The sequence below is a fragment of the Rhinolophus sinicus genome, chromosome 13, assembly GCF_057876585.1.
Source record: "Rhinolophus sinicus isolate RSI-liver-muscle chromosome 13, RSI-T2T, whole genome shotgun sequence".
In the NCBI taxonomy this organism is placed as follows: Eukaryota; Metazoa; Chordata; class Mammalia; order Chiroptera; family Rhinolophidae; genus Rhinolophus; species Rhinolophus sinicus.
The window spans coordinates 25613419-25633232 of NC_142513.1; the positions used below are offsets into that span (position 1 = coordinate 25613419).

Consider the following 19814-nt stretch of genomic DNA (forward strand, 5'->3'; position numbering starts at 1 on the left):
TCCTATGTAAGTTCCTTTAATAAAGTCTGATAATGATAGAGCTGTCAGCCTCTTTTTTGTTAGTTTGCTTTTTTAATTTTTATTGGGGAATATTGGGGAACAGTGTATTTTTCCAGGACCCATCAGCTCCAAGTCAAGTCGTTGTTTTCAATCTAGTTGTGGAGGGAGCAGCTCACTGGCCCATGTGAGAATCGAACCAGCAACCTTGGTGTTAGGAGCACTGCGCTCTGACCAACTGAGCCAACTGGCCACCCCACCAGCCTCTTTCAGTCAGGGGAAGTTTTACATAACAGAGTCTTACATAACAGATAGATTTTTGGCCTGGCCCGTGTACCCTACCAGGAGCCCCAGCCTTAAGGAACTGGGACACTATTGGGCAAATTCTGATGCTCTAGGGGTCCTAGAGTGAGTAGGGCGGAGGTAACTCTGGGAAGAAATTTTCAAGCTGCCTGAAGGTGCAGGAGGTCAGCTTACTCGCTGGCTCTGCCCCCGGGGCTCCAAGTGCCTGGAGTGGCTGTCAGCAGCCACTTGTCTTCAAGTGTCCTCATCTCAGGATCCCCTTCTCATCAGAGACAGGGTCTTGGCTTCTGGACTTGACCTGTTGATAATAAAGTGGGGGAAGGATCATCCCCTGAGGTCTGGGAGCTCAGGCTGCAAGTCATGTGAGGGGGGAGGGACAGATGAGGACAAATGACTCAGGAAGAGCCATAATTTTTCCTTCCCCCACTCTGGAGGCTTCCAGCATCTGGCCTCCAGGACAATAGCTTCTCCATGTGGTCACACTTCATTTCCATAATAACCCAAACTCAGAAACCCCAGAGTAGGGGACAATGAGCTGAGAGGCAACAGAGGTGGGTGGATGAGCAATGGGAGGTGGAGGCTCCCACATCAGGGTCCCCACCTACCTTGGGGTGCAGGCAGGGCGACGGGGCACAGGCTTTTCAAGGTGGCTGTTGGGCGGTAGCAGAGATCTCAAGGTCTGGGAACAGTGAGTGGAGAACTAGTGCTGTGAACACAGTTGGCAGGAGTCCCTGGGGCAGGTAGGGCTCTGGGGACTCAAGGTGGCTGGATGCTAAGTGGTGAGGAGGGGGCCCAAAGGTCCATCCCTTTACTTCCCTCCCTATTTCCCCCTGAGCCTCACTCACCCAGGGGTCGGGGCTCTCCAATGGTCATCAGGCCCAACTCCATGGGGTGAACACTGCCCAGGGGGTGGTCCCTGCGTGGACCATCTTTGGGCCTGAACAGCGGGGTAAGAGGCCAGGAGGTTGGAACAGTGATACTGAGCAGGGCACCCCCCGAGCTGCTTCCCTACAGCCGGCAGCACGTGCCCAGCCCAAGTTTTGCGTTCTATGCTGCCTTCTGTGTTGACTGAGTCTCTACCCTTCTGCTCCACGTCACTCTCTCTAGCTCCCTTCCTGTTCCCTCATAAAAGGAGCCCTTGGGGTCCAGGCTCCAGGCCCTCCCAGGTCTGCAGGCACTTTCTCTAGCCCTGGCATTTCTCCCACATTCTGGCACCACCCCAGTATTCTGGCACCCTCCAGATGTTGGCATCACTCAGGTCCCCAAGAAGGGTGGACTTCTTCCTCAATGGCAGCTCTGCCTGCGCTCCTTGCCATTGGGTGGCCCTGCTGCCCTCAATGACTCTAAGCCATGCTTCGCTGCTCATGCCCCATCTCCCAGGGCCTCCACTTCCTTCCATGTCCCTGATGCCCTCAATACTCCCCCCTGGCAATGACATGCAGTCACCACCACCCCTTGAAGTCCCCCTCATGTTGATACACCAAGCTCTGACCACCTTGCACCTCTGCCCACCGAACTGAAATCACTGTTCATTGTGTCAAGGCCTTCTCGGCTGGCACCTGGGACCTGGTTGATGCCCTACCCCTGTTGGGGTGCCCTCTGTCCCCATCTCCAGCCCAAACTCTCCCCTCTCCCTCAGCTTGCCTGGAGCACTCCCGAGGCCAGGCTGTGTCAGATGTGGCCACAAAGCGCTGCCTTGCCCAGCGCCCAGTGAAGAGGCAGCCCTAAGTGAATTGTGCTTGGTATTATGGGACCCTCCTCCCAGGTCATGGAGAACTGGGTTAGGGGCGAACCCTTGCACAAGGACAGCCAGCACCATAGCCCATTGGTGGTATGAAGTAAAATGATGTGCTGGGCCCAGCATTTGGGAACTCAAAGCGGGTAACGGCAGAGATTTAGGCAAAGGAAGTGTCAGTTGGCTGAAAGCTCATGCGAGAGGCTGGAGAGGTCTCTAAGGACAGAGTGGAGCAGAAACTGCATTAGTGGAAAACTGGGTAAAGTCGAGGGTGAAGCAGCCCCCTGGTGGGAGAAACAGGGGAATGGACAAAAGGAGCTAAACCACAGTAATGGGAAGGGGTAGAGGAACCTGCAGGGACCCACACCATTGGCTAGACTGGAGGCCACTGGTGCCTCCAGCTCAAGGCTTCTTTCCACTGCCTCTGCTGCCTCTCTGCACCTGGGGGCAAGGCCGAAGGACCCTGCCCAGCTGCCCCAGGCCCAACAGAGCTCTGAGAAGCAGGAGTCACAGGAATGGGTTCAGGTAACAGGGACCTGAGCCCTCAGAGCCTACCCACTGCACATGGGGTCCCTCCTTGAGCCGCAGAGGCACTGCTGGAGCCGGGATCCTGGCTGCCCATAGTAGCACCAAGCCAGGCCAGCCCCAGGGAGCAGGGGCAGCAGGAAGCTAAAGATCACTGCCAGCAGGAAGGCATCCTGGTCTGAGGAAGACATGGCGGGGCTGAGTCCTGAGCGGGCGCACCACGTGCCCCTCCCTACTTGGCCCCCATTGGCGCACTTTCAGACTGCACAGGGCCGCTGTCCGTGCTACCACCTAATCCTGGCTTGTCACAGGAGGGCGGCGCCCATCCCAGATCGCAGTGGCAGTTGTGGTTACTATTGCAAACCTGCAGAGGAAAAGAGAGAAGGAGGGTCCCATGAGATCAGGGACCTCAAGGTCACCTTCCCCACTTTTCGGGCCACTCACCCCATGGCCATGGCAGGCAGTCAGGCAATGTTCCAGCTCCCAGAAGGTAGTGTTCTGGCAGCGCCTGTCCTGGCACACCTATGGGCAGAGGTGTTCACTGGGCAGTGAGGGGGAGTGACACTTGGGGACTCAAGTGGCAGGGAGGGGTCCAGTGGGCAGGGCTCACCATTCTAGGTCCACACTGGGTGCCTGGCTCTACCAGACCCAAGTTAGGCAGGTAGAGCTGGGCACTGGGTAGCAGGAAAGCTCCCCTGCAGGTCACCTCCTTACTGCCTAGACGGAAGTTAGAATCCACCGGCATCGTGTGTGGTGCCAGTGGGTTCTGCTCCCCGCCCTGGCACTGCAGCTTCCCACACTGCACATCCCTAGGGACCAAGTGGAGGGTGGTCAAACAGGGTGAAGCATACCCCTTCCCCAATCCACTCCCCAGCTTCTGCTCTCTCTGCTCCCATCCCCACCTTTGAGCACAAGATACAAAGCCGCCCTTGTCGTCCTGGCCGCAGTTCCCACGGGCGTCTCCTACAGAGTTCAGTACCTGGAAACAGGCTTCTGGGGCTGGGCGGGAGCCTGGGGAAGCATGGGTGGGTCTGGAGGCAGCCCAGATGGGAATCACGCTCCTCCCCGGTCCCATCAGTTCCCCGCTCCCAGCTTCCCTAGAATAGAAAATTGCTCAGACCCAAGGATGGGGATGGGGTGCAAAGGCATGAGAGTCTTCTCACCAGGCCCCCAGAGCTGCTGGCACTGCTGCTCGAGCGTGGGACACGCGCCGTCCCGGCAGTAGCCGCGGCCGCTGGCGCAGGGCGAGCCATCCAACAGGTAAATGTCTGGAGGGCAGTAGGGAGAGGCGCCCGTGCAGAACTCAGGGAGGTCACAGTCGCCTGCAGCCCGGCGGCACGGCGCGCCCGCAGGCTTCAACTATGCATGTGACCCGGGTGGCGGGAGGGCGTCCGAGGCACAGAGACAAAAGACAGTGAGAGATCCAAGCTGAGAGCGAGGCTCAGCGGCGGGAGAGCCCAGCGGGAGAGCCCAGCAGGAGAGCCAGGTGGACCAAGCACACAGTAGAGCCAGCACCCGCAGGGGACTGGAAGGCGCCAACCAGCCAAGACCAACAGGCCAGCTCCCAAGCGCCCCTCCACCCTCACCTCCGAGCCTCTCTGGCCCTCACCAGGCAGCGCGCGCAGCAGTCCCCGTGGGAACACTGGGCCCCCGCACGCAACGAGCAGTTATGCGCGAAGCAGCAGGGGTCCAAGCACTCCTGGAGCCGGAAAGGCGAGGAGGGACCAGGTGAGTGAGCAGCGCCGGGAACTTGGAGGAGGGTGTGGGCGGGGCCAGCCTTGGTCTACCGGAGCCGCGCGCGCGGACCTGACCTGGCTGGCGCCGCAGTCGCACTCCTCGCCCTCCTCCACGAAGCCGTTCCCGCAGCGTGTCCGGGGCACCAGGAGCCCGGAGTCCGGCGCGTTGGATAGGCACGCGCCTCCCCCCTTACGGTAGAAGGCGCGCAGCTGGCGGCGGCTGCAGGCACTGAACACTCGCGGAAACGGGTGCCTACGGACCCGGAAGGGCGTCGGACGTGAGGCGACCACCCCCCTCAACTAATCTCTGATACCCGCTCACTCCGACCCCCTTTGCTTAGCCACAAAGCTGCGGAATGAGCTGACACTGCCTGAGCGATGGGTGACTCGAATCCTTTAGAGGCAGAGCCCAGAGTGGGTAAGTAACCCGCGAAAACTCACACAGGGAGCCTGAGATGGGAAGGGTGTGACATTAGGAGGGGGCAGCCCAGGACTCAAATCTGATTACGAAACTAGCGCCTCTACTCCCGAGGATGGAATAACCTCTAGGCTGTTCCGAAAATAATCTTCATATTCTTGAGAATCCACTTTCCCTGCGTTTCCTCTATTTAAGCCTAAAAAACAATTGTCTGGGCAGGTACTATGATCATCTCCCTATTTTACAGAAGAGGAAACTGAGGGATAACCATTCGCCCAAAGGAATGCCGCCGAGGAAGGGACCCAGGTCTAGCAAAGCCTGCTCAGCAGCCCCTACCCCTACCGGGGCACCAGTACCCAGTGGCTGCTGCCATGACGCAGCCACCCTGCTCGTCCGCTGCTTCCACGCAGCAGCCATCGGGGTCGTGGCTGAGGCCGAGGCTGTGGCCTATCTCGTGCGCCATGGTCGCTGCAGCGCCAATGGGGAGCTCCGAGTGGTCCTGGGAGGACGCAGAGACGGTCATTGCAGGCTGTGGGAACCACTCCCCACGCGTCTCTTTCCGTTCCATCGCAGGGGGAGCTCACCATGCTCACGCCTCCAGAGCTCTCTGCACGGCACATACCCTCGATGGGCGCTAGGCCCACAGTGTTGCCGCGAAAGGTGCGGCCCCTGAGGGTGGAGCGCAACGTGACCGGGTGGGGCCAGGAGTTGCCACCGCCCGGCGGGGACCCGCTTGGGGATCGGGGGCACCCACGTGAGCAGCTGCGCGGAGTCGTGCGTCTGCCGCGCCCACAGCATTCGGTGCCACTGCAGGAAGGCCCAGAGAGTGGCGTTGGCGTCCGGTGTGACAGGGCTCTGGTCCTGCTTGGTCCACACTTCCAGGCCGGCCAGCGCTACCTGTATGTCCAGAGTCCTGAGAATCTGTGGTGAGGATGGGACAGGCCTGAAGAGGGGGACCATGTACACCACTGGGCCCCCCCCCTCTGTGGGAGTGCCCCTCTGTTTTCCCCTCCTTCCCGCTCTTCATCTCCAAGCCTGTCACATCCCTTTAGGACCTGCCCACCCCTTGTCTGGGTCACCCCCATTAGGGCTTTCTTCCCACCACCCCCAACCTGGTCCACATAGTTGGTGATTTCCAGCAGACGCTGTTTGGTGTGGTTCAAGTTCTGGTGCTGGGTCAAGAACTGGAAAGGCACAATATGACAGAGTGAGAGGCTGAGCTGGCCGCATCCTGGCCACCAGTCCCCTGGGTCTCCTCTCACCAGGGTATGGTCAGCCACTATGTACAGCTCCAGGTACCTCCAGCTCCTGCGGACCTCCCGCCTCTCCTAGGGAGAGGCAACAGTGACCCTGAGTGGCAGGCCGCTAGGCTTGAGCCCTGGCCACTAACCCCAATCCCCGGAAAGCTCAAAGCTAACTTTAAATTTCTGCTAGAACCTTTGTCCAGCTTCCAAATAAAAATATAAGGACAGGAGCCCCTGAACCCATGCTGTGCATTGTTGTCTCTTCTGATTTGGAGGGCTAAAAATACTGCATTCCCACTCCCACCCTGTGTGTGCCCCTGACCCTGATCTGGGTGGCATGAGAAAAGCTGCCCATATCTCCTTTGTCTCCAGAGTCGCTGTGGCCACACGATCCTTTCCAGCTGAGCAGCTGCTCTGTCCGGAAGATCTTGTGAGTTGAGACATTCTCGGCGTCCTCAGCTGGCCAGGGATGCACATAATAACTGGCATTGCTATTCAGCGTGATTAGGCCCCTAAAGTGCAGAAAGGTGCAGAGGGGGGTGTGAGGGAACTCTTACCCCAGCCCCAGGCCCAGCCTCCTCCCCTAGAACTCCTCACCTCATCCCAAAGCAGGTGCTAAGGATGACCCAGGAGTCTGGGAAGCCTCTCACACGCCCATGGTAGTGACAATGATCCTGGAGAACAAGGGACACAGCCCCAAATCTCAGCCATGGCTGAAGTGGAAGGGGCAAGAGAGAGGGCAGGGTGGTGGGCTGGCTCCTGCCTCTCCTTAGGAGCAAGAAGAGAATGACAGAGGCATGGTGGGGAGGTCCTTAGGGAGCACATCCCCCAACACCCTCACCCTGTCCTCGGAACCCATGGAAGTATCTCACCGTGTGGTTGGGGACCAGCACCACGGGCTGCCCATCTGGGCTGTAGTGGGTTTCTCTGTATCCTGGAGCCAGCAGCCTGCTAGGAGGGGGTGTTGTAGGAATCACCGGATTCAGCCCTGCCTCCTGAGGGATGCCCTCCAGCTTTCCTCCCTGAATGCTAATTGAGCAGTTTTATGAGTGAGGAGCAGGGCTAGCACTTAAGAAGCACCCAAGTGTGTCTTAGGGTAGGGACAGCTGTTGAGTTTGTAGCCTCCCTTAGGCTAGAGGGAGGAGAAAGATGAAGGGCAGGAAGCAGCCTTGGTGATGGCTCAGATATGGGAAGCGGAAGTGTGGGAAGAACCAGGGAGGAGCAGGAGTAGGGGAAGAATTTGTGGTTCCCAGGGGGCCTGCAGTAGGCACCGGGCTCCACAGGTCTAGGGCTGGGCAGGAGGGGAGACACTGCCAAGGAGGTGGGATTTGAGCCAAAGAAGTATGGGAGTTTGAACTCGCTAGGTGGCCCTGCCTGCTGCCTACCCTTGTTGTGCATCTGGTCAACCCTCTTTCTCGTCCACTTCCTTGACTCAAAGTTCTTTCAAATCTTCTCCTCTGGCCCCAGACCCTACATATCTCCCCACCTGTTCTTCAGTGGTGCTCACTCCCTGCTTCCAGAAGAAACAGAATCCACACCTGCCTCAACCTGCTCCTGCCCTGCCTGTCAGAGCAGGGCTCCCTGTCCCCACCTTCTGCAGACCCCACTCCAGGAATGATTCCATCTTCAGGCTCCATCTCACCAGGGTCCTTCCCACCAAGATGGATCACCCATAAGTCAATCTCTCTTCTTTAAAGAAAATCCTTGACCCTGACCTCGCCTTGACCTCTTTACCTACAGACTGCCCCACAGACAGACCTGTGATGCCTGCGTCTCTACTCCCAGTCTTTCCTCCACCTCTTCCAGCTTTGCTACCCACTCCATGCACGCACAAAACCCTAGGAAGCAGGTGATATTTAATGTGTGGGGACACGAAACCCCAGAGAAACTGTGTGGTGAGGCATGGTGGAACTAGAGTTTATTCCCAGTCCATCTGACTCCATGAGGGAAAATAAAACATGTATAGAGCGCTTAGAGCAGCGCCTGCAATGAAATAAGCACTTGGTAACTGAATAGCTGTTGATAATATAGTCTGAATGGTTTTAAGACCGCACACTCTATCTTGGTTGCCCACCCCATCCCATCCAGCTCTGCCTGCTCGTTCACCAACTCAAAAATCTTTGTCTCTGAACCATCCAGGTCACTCAGCACTAACACGACCTTCTGTGATCTGGCCCCACTGGGACTACCCACATTCGTTTCCCACTGCTCCCTTCCCTGCAGATGGAGATCCTCTGGGCAGGCCAGACAAACTGCCATCCTGAATGTACATTGTCCTTTGCAGCCACTGATCCTTTGTTCCTGTCATTCCATCAGCCTGAAGTGCTTGCCCATCTTTGGAATCCATCTTGGATTCTCTTTTGACTCGGCATACTCTTCAAGCACCCACGAGTGATGCTCACTCATTTCCAGCAGGGCGCCCACAACATGCTCCTAGGGCCTGGACGAGGGACGTGCCCCACACCAGGGCTGACTCAGCCCCAACAGTCCACTTTGGCCTCAAGGGAGCCAGTCATGGGCTGGTGTAACTCTCCCTGCCACCTGCACCTCCTTGGGGCCCTCACCCCCTCCAGCCTCCCTCCTGGGTTTCTGTCAGTTCCTGCCCCCAGCACTGCCCACCCCCCATTCCCCAGAGAGAGGAGTAGTCCTGGCTCCCAGCCGCCTCCCCAGCCTGGTACTCACTGGTTCTTTTCCAGCTCCAGCAGGAGCTCCTGGCCTTCAGCCTCCAAGGCCACCAGCCCGGTGTCTAGCTTCAAGACCTAGGCAGGGAATGTAGAACTGAGACAGCAGGCAGGTGGGATATGGAGCCAGCTGGTGAGAGTTCCTGGGGGCAGGGGGCAGCAGGCTCCCTACTTGGCCTGGTGGGTATGGATGGGTGTGGGGGTGAGCATGCAGACAAAGATGTTCCCCAATTCAGGATGTTTGTTGTTCTGAAAACAGCCACTTGACATAGCCTGCGACAAGCACACCACTTCCTCCCTAGAGAGACAGGGGGTCCCAGAAAAGCGCCCTGCCTTGCCCAAGGTTAGTGGGCCCTTCCTCTGGCCTTGCCTCCTCTTTCATGCCCAGGCTTCCTCTAGGCAGGGAGGACAGTGGGGTCCTAAAGACAGCGCTGCGGGGAGGGGGGACAAACATCATGTAGCTTCCAGCCTCCTCACAACCTCGTGTTTCTGTATCTTGCTTCTCCCCACTCCCTGTAGAATTCAGACTTTATTCCTCCACCTCCAATTCTGACAAACTGCCCCCACCCTGAAATTTTCCTTGGCCTCTAGTAGGCCTGCCCCACACCTGTTTTACTGATCTCATGAAGTAAACACAGACCCCCATCCCAGGCCAAGAGAAAAACACTGGCTTTTTTGGCAAGATGTAAGGAGGGGGCCTGGGCCAGCCTGCCAGCCTCTCCTTCCCTACCCTCTGACTCTTCCATCCTGTGGGAAGACCCCATGTGCCTCCCTTGTCCACGCAGCCTGGCTGGGCCCCAGAATCAGAGCTGGTCCAGGAGCCTCCTGGAGAGCTGCTGTGTCTTCGGAATGCTGGCCCCCACACTCGCTGGCCCTTCCTTTTTATCCCACAATGCACTGGATTGGGCTGCAGGCCAAGAGGCTCACAGTCTTGGAGTGGGGCCCTTCCTCTGCAGGTGGGGAGCAGACAGCCCCCTGCCTTGGCCAAGGGCCCCCCAAGGCCCCAAGCATGAGCTCATATGGCCGGAATGCCACTGCTTTGTTGAGAAAATATTTGTACTGAGGAAAGGTGGCAGCCCAGATGAAAAGCCTCCTCCTGCCCCTCTCCCACCCCAGGATCCCCTCTCTCTGTCCCTCTGGTGCGGCCCCTGCTGTCCTCACTTCTTGCCCTCTTAGTGACCCTGCCCCTCACTGTGCATCCCATCCCTGACCTGAAATGTGAGTGTTTCCTTCCTCTGGGATAAGATAAGACTCCCTGCCTCAACTCTGTCTTCATCTTGGCAGGCTTCCTGGGGTCAGGGGCCCATAAGTGGGAAAAGCAAGGTCCCTCTGGGATTCCCCTCTTGGTCACAGCCCAGACCAGACCAGGAGGAAGGTCCACAGTCAGGGTGACCCCAGTACATGCCCAGCCTTTCCCTCTGCTGGTGACGTCCAGGAAAACGACGTCAAAGCTTGGGCCAGTGCCATGCTTGACCACTTCAATGTAGGCCCTGAGGGTCTGGGCGACCCACTGAGGGCTCTCGGTGGGGAGCTGTTGGGTCTGTGGGAGCCTACCAGCCTTCATGGCCATGCTCTCCTGCCTTCCTCCTTGTTGGCTTAGACAATGGATTGTCCTTTCTTGCCTGAAAATTCAGGATGAAGAGGACTCTCTAGGTTTGGGGGACATTGGTCAATGGTTTGACATTGGTCAAAGTTTTTCGGACCCTAGTGGGTCTCAGACTTCTGGGCCAAATAGCTGAGTGACCTTGGGCAATTTCTCCCACCTCCTTGGGCTTTAGTTTGCCCCTCTGTGAAATGGGCATATTGAAGCTGCTTGCCTTCTGGTTTACAGCACCGCTGTGTGGCACATGCAGGTGGGGGCGTGATTATTCTGAAAGTGTGTGATGGGTGGGTGTTGGGAGGAGGCTAGGGCAGAGAATCCTAGAGCAGCAAAATGGGATGGGCTTGCATCTGGGGGCCACAAAGAGAGTGACCACTGCCCCCTGGACAGAAGTGGATCCTGCATGAGACAATGAGGCTGAAGTTTCAGGCCCTTCAATGGCAGGGCCCTGGAGGGGACAACAATGTGTCCACAGGGTCACGTGTTCTGATAAACTTTGCAAAAGGAAGATACTTCGGTGTTTGCTTAATGAGGTCCCTGAAAAGTTTCAAGCTTCACAAACCCTGGCCCCACCTCTGCCTGATGGGATGGGGTGGCCCAGATAGTTCTGGAAAGGGAGAGAAAGGGGGGAGGAAGCCTGAAAATGACTTCCATGTGTGCAGGCTCATGCAATCTAGATGTCATCCTGCCCCTGCCTGCCAACCCTTTGGGGAGGAGCCTAAAGAACTGGGGGTAGGGGGAAATCTATGGACCCCAGCAAAACCGCCACAATAAAATGTGGGGAGAGGCAAAGGGTCTGTGCCCCCACAGAGGAAGGGATGACACAGCACTGACCGGCTCCTCCAGGGTGATCACACGCCAGGGTGGTGCATCCAGGACCCAGTGAGGGGTGACTGGTTCTCCAGGGGTGTTTCCTGGGGTGAGAACAGAGGGCACGGTGAGGGGGACCTGAGGAACAGAGGGGAGTGGGGACAACAGAGGGATGGGGTTAGAGAATGTCGCAGGGAGGACCGTCCATCTTCAACACTCAAAGATTTAGCCTGGATGAGGGTGGGCACCCATGGGACATCCTTGGAACTGAGGAACACCCAAAGAGGTGGCAGGAGAGGGACAGAGGAGGCTGGGAAGGACAGTTCAGCTGGGGAAGCAGGAGCCCCACTGACCTTGGGGGAGGGCTTGGGGTCAAAGGTCACAAGGATGAGACCAAGGCCCCCCGGTGCAGAGAGGAAGGAGGGGGAGGTAGCCTCTGGTATTTTTAGACTAGGCAGCAGATGCCTTTAGTGTGAGAGATCTGTGAAGAGGATGCCTGTGTCTCCACCGCCCTCGGAGAAAAACAACAGTTAAATGTTTACTGAGAAGCCCACCATGTTCAGAGCTGTCCTTGGGGGTTTCATGCTAGAGGCAGGGCTTCCAGGGACCCTGGCCCAGAAGCCCCCTTCTCATGTCTTCAAGGGGGAGGTTCCGGGGGACAAAGCCTGAGTACTTCCAGACCGGGTGTGCTTCAGGGGGTGCCAGGAGGAATACGAGAGCCAAGCATTACTCAGAGATGGCTGGAATGCTCCCCTGGAATGCTCCCAGCACTGCCATGGGCCCCAGTAACTCTCAACTACACCGCCCTGTAGGAGCAGACCCCAGACAGCCCAGAGCCTGCAGGCAACCCTCCCACCCCTCTGGCACTCAATCCCTGGGGAAGCCCAGCTCCCAGAACTGACAGATCCCCAATCTGCACCCAGCCTTGGCCCCAGTCCTGCCCAAGTTGAGATGGCTGCCTTTGGAAGTGGCTCAGCAATTGCCAGTCCACTCCCAACTCCTTTCCCTCCTCCATGACCTCCCCCAAACCCCATCTTCAAAGACTTGGAATAGCAACAGCTCCAGGAGTCCCCTTCCCCCAAGAAGCCCTCCCTGATTGGATGTTATCATCAGGCAGTTGGGGAGGGGGTTGGGCATGGTCTTGGAATGGAGGCTAAGGAGCCAGTTTTGGGGAAGGGTCTGAGTGCTTCTGGGGAGAGGGGGAGGGAGCTGTGTCTCGGCCCGGAGAGGACTTAACTGGCTATAGAGAACCAGGTCTTGCTGGACCCAGGCCTCCCAGGGTAGAGGGGGAGGGTGTGCCTGTGTGTATATGTGGGCGTGGATTAGGGGTTCTCCTCATGGCCCTACGCACACACACTGGCCTCTGGCACCTTGATGAGGGAGAGGGAGGTAGAGATGGAGTTGTGGTGACTAGGCAGATGGGAGTGGAAACTGGGGAAGCCATTGTGGTGTTGGGGAGCATAGAGCTTCTCTCCACCCCTCCCAGGGGTTGAATCACCCTTCCCTGACCCCAGGATGAGGAGGAGGAAGCAGCAGAATGCCTGGGAACCATCTTCAAGGGTGTGAGAGCTGTCATTCCTACCCTTGGCAGCCCCAGAACAGAGCTGGACCCTGTCCTTGTTGGGTACCCCCTCCACAGTGCTCTGGAACCCACCACCCCCAGGCTGCCCAGCCCAGCCTTCCAAGCCTCCTCCCTGGTCACCCTGCCTGTCTCCTCACCAGGGACAGGATAAAGAGTACTTGGCCAATCCTCCCACCCACTTGGAGAGGTTGCTGTTACCAGCCCCATCTCACAGAGGATTTGGAGAGGTTACACTGGGAAGATGCGGAGTTCAGTCCCCCCTCCCCCGCCCCCAGGGCACTGCTAAACAGGCACTTTCTGTTTGAAGATGTCCTTCTGTAGCTAACCAAACAAGGCAACAATATAAACAATATACACACTGCCCCAAGGTCTTGGAACGAGGGGGTGAGCATGGGTGATCCATGAGCATGGAGGCCACAGTTAGTCCCCTAGTCTGAAGGCACAGCAGGGACTCCAGAGGACCAGTGGGCTGGGGGCTTCCCGAAGGAGGAAAACCTGTTCAGCCGGAAGAGATGGAGGTGCTGGAACATTCTCACTGGCAAATGGGGCCTGGGGGTGGTTCCCGCGGAGAATCAGGGCAGAGGGGTTTGAGGGGTAGGGCAGCTGCTCACAGGGGAACGGTCCTTGCCACTCTGCTTCGTCGTGGGCACAGTGGAAGCTAGGTAGAGTACACAAGTCTGGACCCCCAGCCCAAGTACAGGTGACAGTCCCTGGATAGGTCCCAGGACACCCTTCCAAACCCTCCCTGTTCCTTCCCAGCCGCACATTCCCGAGGTTTCAAACCCTCCATCACCTGACAGTGACCTCCCCTGCCCCTAGGGGCGCGCTCCCACTCACCGAGAAACGCCTCGGCCCCCCACACCTGCCACGGTAGCCGCAGTAGCAGCAGCAGCGGCAAGGCCGGCGACCCTTGAGCTCTCGGAGACCCCCGGCCCATAGCTGTGAGCGTCTCGGCCGCTAAGCTGTGGCTCTGGCTCCCGGCTCCCGGCCGGCCCCGCCCTGGCTGGATCACCGCCGATCCACGCCCAGTGCAGCCTGCCCGCGCCCCACCCCCGGATTCTCCCGCGCCCCCTTCCCCGCGCGCACCCCTCCCGGCGCGACCCTGCACTCAGCGCAGCCCGCCCGCGCCATGACCTCTTCCAAGTCCGCTCCGACCCTGGCCTGCAGGACCGGAGCTCGTGCGCCCTTGGGGAGCGGGGACGACCCTCCTGGTCCGAGAGGCCGTCTAGCGGGGTAGGGCTGGGGCGGGCGGGATGGAGCCGGGAATCTGTGCGGCCCACTAGGGGGAACGACCCGCACCACCCCGCCCTATAGGTCTCAGAAGGCCCCCTACTCGTGAGCCTAGAGGGTGAAGATGGGGTACGACCCTCGGGAAGAGCCTTTGAGGGCCATGGGGGGCGGGCGGGGGACAGAGGCCACCTGTTGCTACTCGTAGGCCACCGGTTGCTCCTCGGGTTTGCCCAGGGAGTGCCCGCCCACCTCGGTGGTCTCCTGGGGTGGGCCTCTGTCCTCCCCTTGTCACCAGTCCCACCCAGAGGCGCCCTGGAGAGAACCCGGCGGAACTGCCCATAGGAGAAGGGAGGCCCGGGCAACTGCGACTGGCCAGCGCGGCTGCAGCCGAGAATTCGTCTCGGCTGTCCCAGTGGCCGCCAGCCCCCACCCCAAGATACGCGCGTCTGGACAGGGGCGTAGTGAGTGGAGGCCCAGGGCCTGCGGACTCGGTGCAGCTGAACGGCCAGGCGGCCAGACCGTGCGCGGGCAGGGGCGGAAGCCACGACCAGGAGGAAAACTGTAGAAAACCATAGACTCCCAGAAGTGCGGGAATCCTTTCGGCCTCGGTGACATCTGTTTCTTGTTTTAAAGGTTTGTTTTTGTACTGAGTAGTACATTCGGATAGCGAGTAGCAAGCGTTCCGATAGCCAGGGATACTAACTTTTAAGCAAACCTGTTGGTTGTTGAGAATTCAAAATGCGGCAGGTCGGTTAGTAAGAGTTCCAGCAGCAAGGGAAATCTATGTTTACCTGATTCAGACATCAAAAAATAAGATAAGATGTTTAGGAAACATCCCTCTCTCTTCTCTCCATCCTCTCAGCCCACATCCCCCAACAGGAAGCCACTATTATTAGCGTCTTGTATATACTTCTAGATTATTTTATGTATACCCAAGGCAATACAGACATATATGTTCTCTAACATTTTCCTGCACCTTGATTTTTTTTGCCCCACTGAATACACCTTGAAAATCCTTCATATCAGTGTATTTAAGGTGGTCTCTCATTATTACTATTCTTATGATTATTACTATTATTGTATTATTATTACTTTATTATCAAGTTTCTTAAAATATAATTTACATACAATAAAATGCGCCTATATGACGGGTACAGTTAGATGAGTTTTGATAAGTTTATACACGTGTGTAATCACCACTACAATCTACATACATTTCCATCACCCCAGAAAGTTCCCTTGTATCCCTTCTCAGTCTCTCCCACTCCCAACCCCAGGCAATCATTGATTTGCCTTCCATCTGTGGATAAGTTTTGCGTATTCTAGAACTTCATAGAAATGTAATCATAAATCATGTACTCTTTTGTGTCTGGCTTCCTTCCCTCTTTATATTTTTGAAACACATTTACATTGTTTCATGTATCAGTAATTTGTTCTTTTGTCGTTCCATGGTATGAGGGAAGCACGTTTCTCAATTTTGTAGCTAGGCACTGGAGTTCTTTTCCAGTTTGGGGCTCTTCTAAATACAGCTGCTACAAAACTGCTGTGTAAGTCTTTGTATGGGCCTATGTTTTCATTTCACATCTGCAATATTAGGTTGGTGCAAAAGTAATTGCAATTTAAAAGGTTAAAAATAATTGCGAAAACCACAATTATTTTTGCACCACTCTAATACATGGAAGTAGATTTGCAGGGTCATATGGTAAGGGCATAATTTAATTTTTAAGGAACTATTTTGCAAATGGCTGTACCATTTTCCATTCCTACCAGCAATGTATGAGAGTTCCAGTTCCCCGACATTGAGTGTTGCCAATCTTTGTAATTTTAGCTATTCTAGTGGACGTGCAGCGTCCTCATCGTTTTTTATAGTTGAAAGCTACCATTTATTCATCCAGTCCCCTATTGGCCACGTAAATGGTTTCCAATCCCTTTGCTATTACAAGCAATTCTGTGATGGATAATTTTACACACAAATTTATCTGTGAGGTGACTTCCTACACCTCAGGACAACTGGGTCAAAGGATATATGCATTTCTGATTTGTGTAGCTATAGTTAAATTGCCCTCCAATCTGTGCCAATTTATAATTGCACCATTTTCCCATGCCCTTACCAACACAGTTATCAAACTGTGATATTTGCTAGTCTGAAAGTGAAAAAGTGGTCTTCATTAGCATTTCTCTTATGAGTGAGTTGGAATCTTTGTTCAAACATTTAAGAGCCATTTGTATTTCCTTTTCCCTGAATTGCCTGTTCATAGCCACAGCACATTTTTCTATTTTGTTAGTCTTTCTTAACTTGAAAAAACTCATTATGTAAAGGGCGATTAATTCTTTGTCTGGAGTATGAGGTGCAAATATTTTTCCCAGTTTGTGAAATGTATCCAGTCTTTAGTTCATTTATATTCTTTGCTGTGTAGTACTCAATTGTGTGAATGTAACTGTTACCTGGTGTGACGATTGTACCTCAGTTGTTGTCTTCTTGAGGGAAAGAATTCAGTCAAGAGACAGAGTTTGTGCAAGCATAGAATAGTAAGAAGTTTATTAGCAAAACAGATACACTCTAAAGATTATGGAGCGTGACCCGAGAGGGAAAAGCAGCTTCTCCTTACATTGTGTGAGAGTTTTTATTTCTATGGGTAGATTTATCTCCCCCTCTCCCTCTCCAGTATCTCTCATGTTCCCAGCTGGCATACCTTGTACTCCCTTCTTGCTCCTAAGGTTGTCTGAGCTCATTACAATGGTCCTGCGAAGCAGGATGTACATTTTGATAAGCAACATGCTTTCCCATCCCTCTCCGGCATTCTCCCTTCTTGCTTTAGGGGCATGTGTGACCCACTACCCTGCTGAGCTAGTTGTTTTGGGCCCACCTTTGTTTATGATATCCTGCAGAGCAGGATAGTTTTGAGATGTTACAGAAATTGCTGCTATGGACATTTACATACATGTGTCCTTAGCTTCCTTCCTTTGCTTGTCCGTTCTCCCCTCACTCTTGTACTGGTTTCCCCTGGGGTCATGTTCTTAATAAGTCACTTGAACATGAAATCTTGTCTGGGGAACCAGACCTAATACAGACATAGATGGCTTTGGTCACGCTGGGGGTTCCAGTGTAGACAGACTGGAGAGGCATCAACCCCTCCCCCTGTGGATGACTAAATGGGGTCACCATGGGTGCTGACAGCAGCAGAGGCCACCCCCCCAGGACAGAATTTCCTGATCCTTCTGTTGGATGAGCCAGGGGACAAAGAGCAAGGCATCCTGTCATACCTAAGGTTCATTTTGCGTTTTTCTCTTGTTTGGGGAGGATTTGGGGTAGAGCAGGGTGGACAGAGAGAGACCCAGGCTTCCATCTTGAACCAGAAGCACAACTGGAGGTTCTTGAAGGGAATGTGGATCCTGAGAAAGGGAAAATTGTGAAGATACAACTTCCAACCATGGCAAAGGAAGCAGTCGTGAAGAGGAAGAAGAGAGAGGCCACTAAGAAGACCCCAGAAATCACAGGGACAGGAAAACATCAAATGTGTGTCCTGTCAGGTTCTGACGAGGGCTCGAGCCCCAAATGAGCTGGGGATCAGGGAAGCAGAGCAGACCCCAGAGCCACCAGACTCTGAACGCAGAGGGGGAAGCTTCAGTGTAGACATGTCTGTCAAGAGTACAGCCAACTGGTAAACTCCTACTCACTCTGCAGACCATGGCTTTGGTGTCGCCTTGTCTAGGGGTCCTCCCTGGCCCAAAGCCCAGTTACTGTCCCCTGCACTATACTTCTCACTGTACCACATTTCACACAGCATTGTAGTTGCCCCTTTCCTTGTTTCTCTCCCCCAGACCCTGAGCTCCATGGGGTTTAGGACTGTCTTTTGTTCACTGTCTGGCACAGGACCTGGCACACGATCAGTGCTGAAAAAATGAGGGGGACATGTAGCCTAAGAGCTGTGTGGGGGTTGGAGTCGCCCCTGCCAAGTGGATGCTCCCACACCCAGATGAGCTATGTCCAAGCACATCAGAGGAATTTTCTGCCGAAATCTCAGAGCAACTGTTTATCTACACTTGGAGGTTTCGGAGGAGGGGCTGGGGCCATGGGACCAAAGTTGAGGAAGATGGGTCGTAGAAGTGCCCCTGATCCGCGCGGTGTTCATGCCTGATAAATGCCATGGAAAAAGTGATTTAGAAGATGCCTTGTTGGCGTCACTCTCCAGAGGGACATTGCGAAGTGTCCTGGAAACAAGGCAAACCAGTGAAGTGTTAACATAATGGGTGGCATCCACCATCTATAAACAAGACTAATCTTGAAGAATGACCCAGAACAGGGGGTCCGAGAGAGGCGCTGCTAACTCTGGCCCATGGAGATGTTCTGGGTGGCACCTGGAGGTGACAAGCCAATGTTGGGTGCATCAGAAAAAGTCACACGTATGAATGGAGGGCCCCAAAGGCAGTCAAGGCTCTGGTGCATTTAAAAGGAAAAAATGATGTCTCTTGGCAAAGTGAAGGGGGTGCTTTAAAAACTGCAGGATCAGATGGCATTTGGGTAGAGTGCCCTGGATGTCTAACATAAACTGCGGGGGATTTTTTAAAATCCTACTGAAGTATATTTTGAGGAAAATGTGCATGTTCTACTAAGTGCCCAGCTCAATGACTTCTCAAAAGTGAGCACACCCATAGAATCTGCTCCCAGACTAAGGACCAGCGCACTCTCCATCCCCGAAAGTCCTTTTATGGCCCCTCCCAGTCATGACCTTCTCCCATAAATAACCACTATGTTGACTTCCATCACCATTGATTAGATTTGCCTTTTCTTGAACTTCACAAGAATGGAATCATACAGTCAACGCCTGACTCCTTTCACTCAGCATTATCTTTGGGAGCACTGCCCAAGTGTGTATTTGTAGCTCCTTCTCACTGCTGTATAATATTCCATTGTGTGAACATAGCACAATTCGTTTATCCATTCTATTGTTGATGTGCATTTGTTGTTTCCAGTTTTGGGCTATTATGAATAGCGTGACTGTGAACATTCCAGTACAATCTGATGGTGGGCCTAAATTTTTAATCCTTTTGAGTGAATACCTGGGGTGGGGGGGTGGGATTTCAAGGTCATAGAGCGGGAGTATTTTAGCTTTAAATAGATAATGTTAAATAGTTTTCCAAAGTTGTCATACATTCTGTGTGATTCCATTTGTATAAAGTTCAAAACCAGGCAAATCAAATCTATGGTGTGAAAAGTTATGAGTAGTTTCCTTTGGGGGGGTTGTGATTTGGGGGGTCATAAAGGAGACTCTAGGGTGCTGATAATGGTCTATTTCTTGATTTGGGTGCTGGTTACATGAGTGTGTTGACTTTGAAAAGTCATTAAGTTGTCTGTGCACTTCTAGTGTGTGCACTTTTCTGGATGTGTGTTACCCTTGAATCAAAAGTTTATTTTAAAAGCCTTGACGAGCCTCAGACCATGGGAGTGGACACAACAAACCTCTCTGAGAACCCTCTAATCCCAGGTGGATCTACGCCCCCTTGGTGATACCCAGAAGAAGATGGAAACTCAAGTCAACTGTTCCCAGATCTCCTAGTGGCCACCCCTTCTGTGGTCACACGTGCTCCTCCCCACATGCTCTCTTTCCCAGGCAGCCCCAAAACATTGGCTGCATTTGGCTTGCTCACTCCCTGTCCCCTTTCTGAATTTGGCCTATACTTTCCACCTTCCCACTTGACAACAATGTAGAAAAACAAGGGCTCACTAAATACTCACCTCCTGCAAGCCAAGCCTGGTGCTGGTCATGTGGGCACGGGAGGTGAACAGCCCCCGGAGACTCGAGGAGCAGGAAGGGGCACAAACCACTTGAGTATAAGGTAGTTTGTGGTAAATGCATGTAATTTGCACCCACTGGCCACCTTGGCAGACAGTCTCCCAGAATAAACCCCACTCACATTTGAATCCTCTGTGTTCCACTCTAGCAGTTTGGGT

General features: G+C 54.6%; 1 protein-coding gene across 5 annotated transcripts; it reads right to left on the minus strand.

Annotated features, from left to right (window-relative positions):
* Window positions 1–57: 57 nt before the first annotated feature.
* ADAM33 (ADAM metallopeptidase domain 33) lies at window positions 58–13626 on the minus strand. 5 transcript variants are annotated; one of them, XM_088789242.1, is made up of 24 exons: window positions 13469–13592; window positions 12991–13289; window positions 11403–11561; window positions 11074–11153; window positions 8641–8717; window positions 6831–6906; window positions 6556–6632; window positions 6281–6470; window positions 5977–6042; window positions 5827–5898; window positions 5469–5635; window positions 5299–5383; window positions 5071–5213; window positions 4372–4549; window positions 4170–4259; window positions 3724–3919; window positions 3463–3571; window positions 3171–3369; window positions 3005–3082; window positions 2816–2924; window positions 2591–2738; window positions 1146–1237; window positions 906–979; window positions 70–598 (listed from the first exon to the last, which is right to left on the minus strand). In XM_088789242.1, the coding sequence occupies exons 7-23, from the start codon at window positions 6558–6560 to the stop codon at window positions 942–944; spliced, it is 1965 nt and encodes a 654-aa protein (XP_088645368.1). In that variant the 5' UTR covers window positions 6561–6632; window positions 6831–6906; window positions 8641–8717; window positions 11074–11153; window positions 11403–11561; window positions 12991–13289; window positions 13469–13592; the 3' UTR covers window positions 70–598; window positions 906–941. The 5 variants fall into 5 exon arrangements, with proteins under 5 accessions (XP_019589409.3, XP_088645368.1, XP_088645369.1 ...); XM_088789243.1 differs by having other exon boundaries at window positions 11074–11187; XM_088789244.1 differs by lacking the exon at window positions 12991–13289 and having other exon boundaries at window positions 13469–13607.
* Between the last annotated feature and the right edge of the window lie 6188 nt (window positions 13627–19814).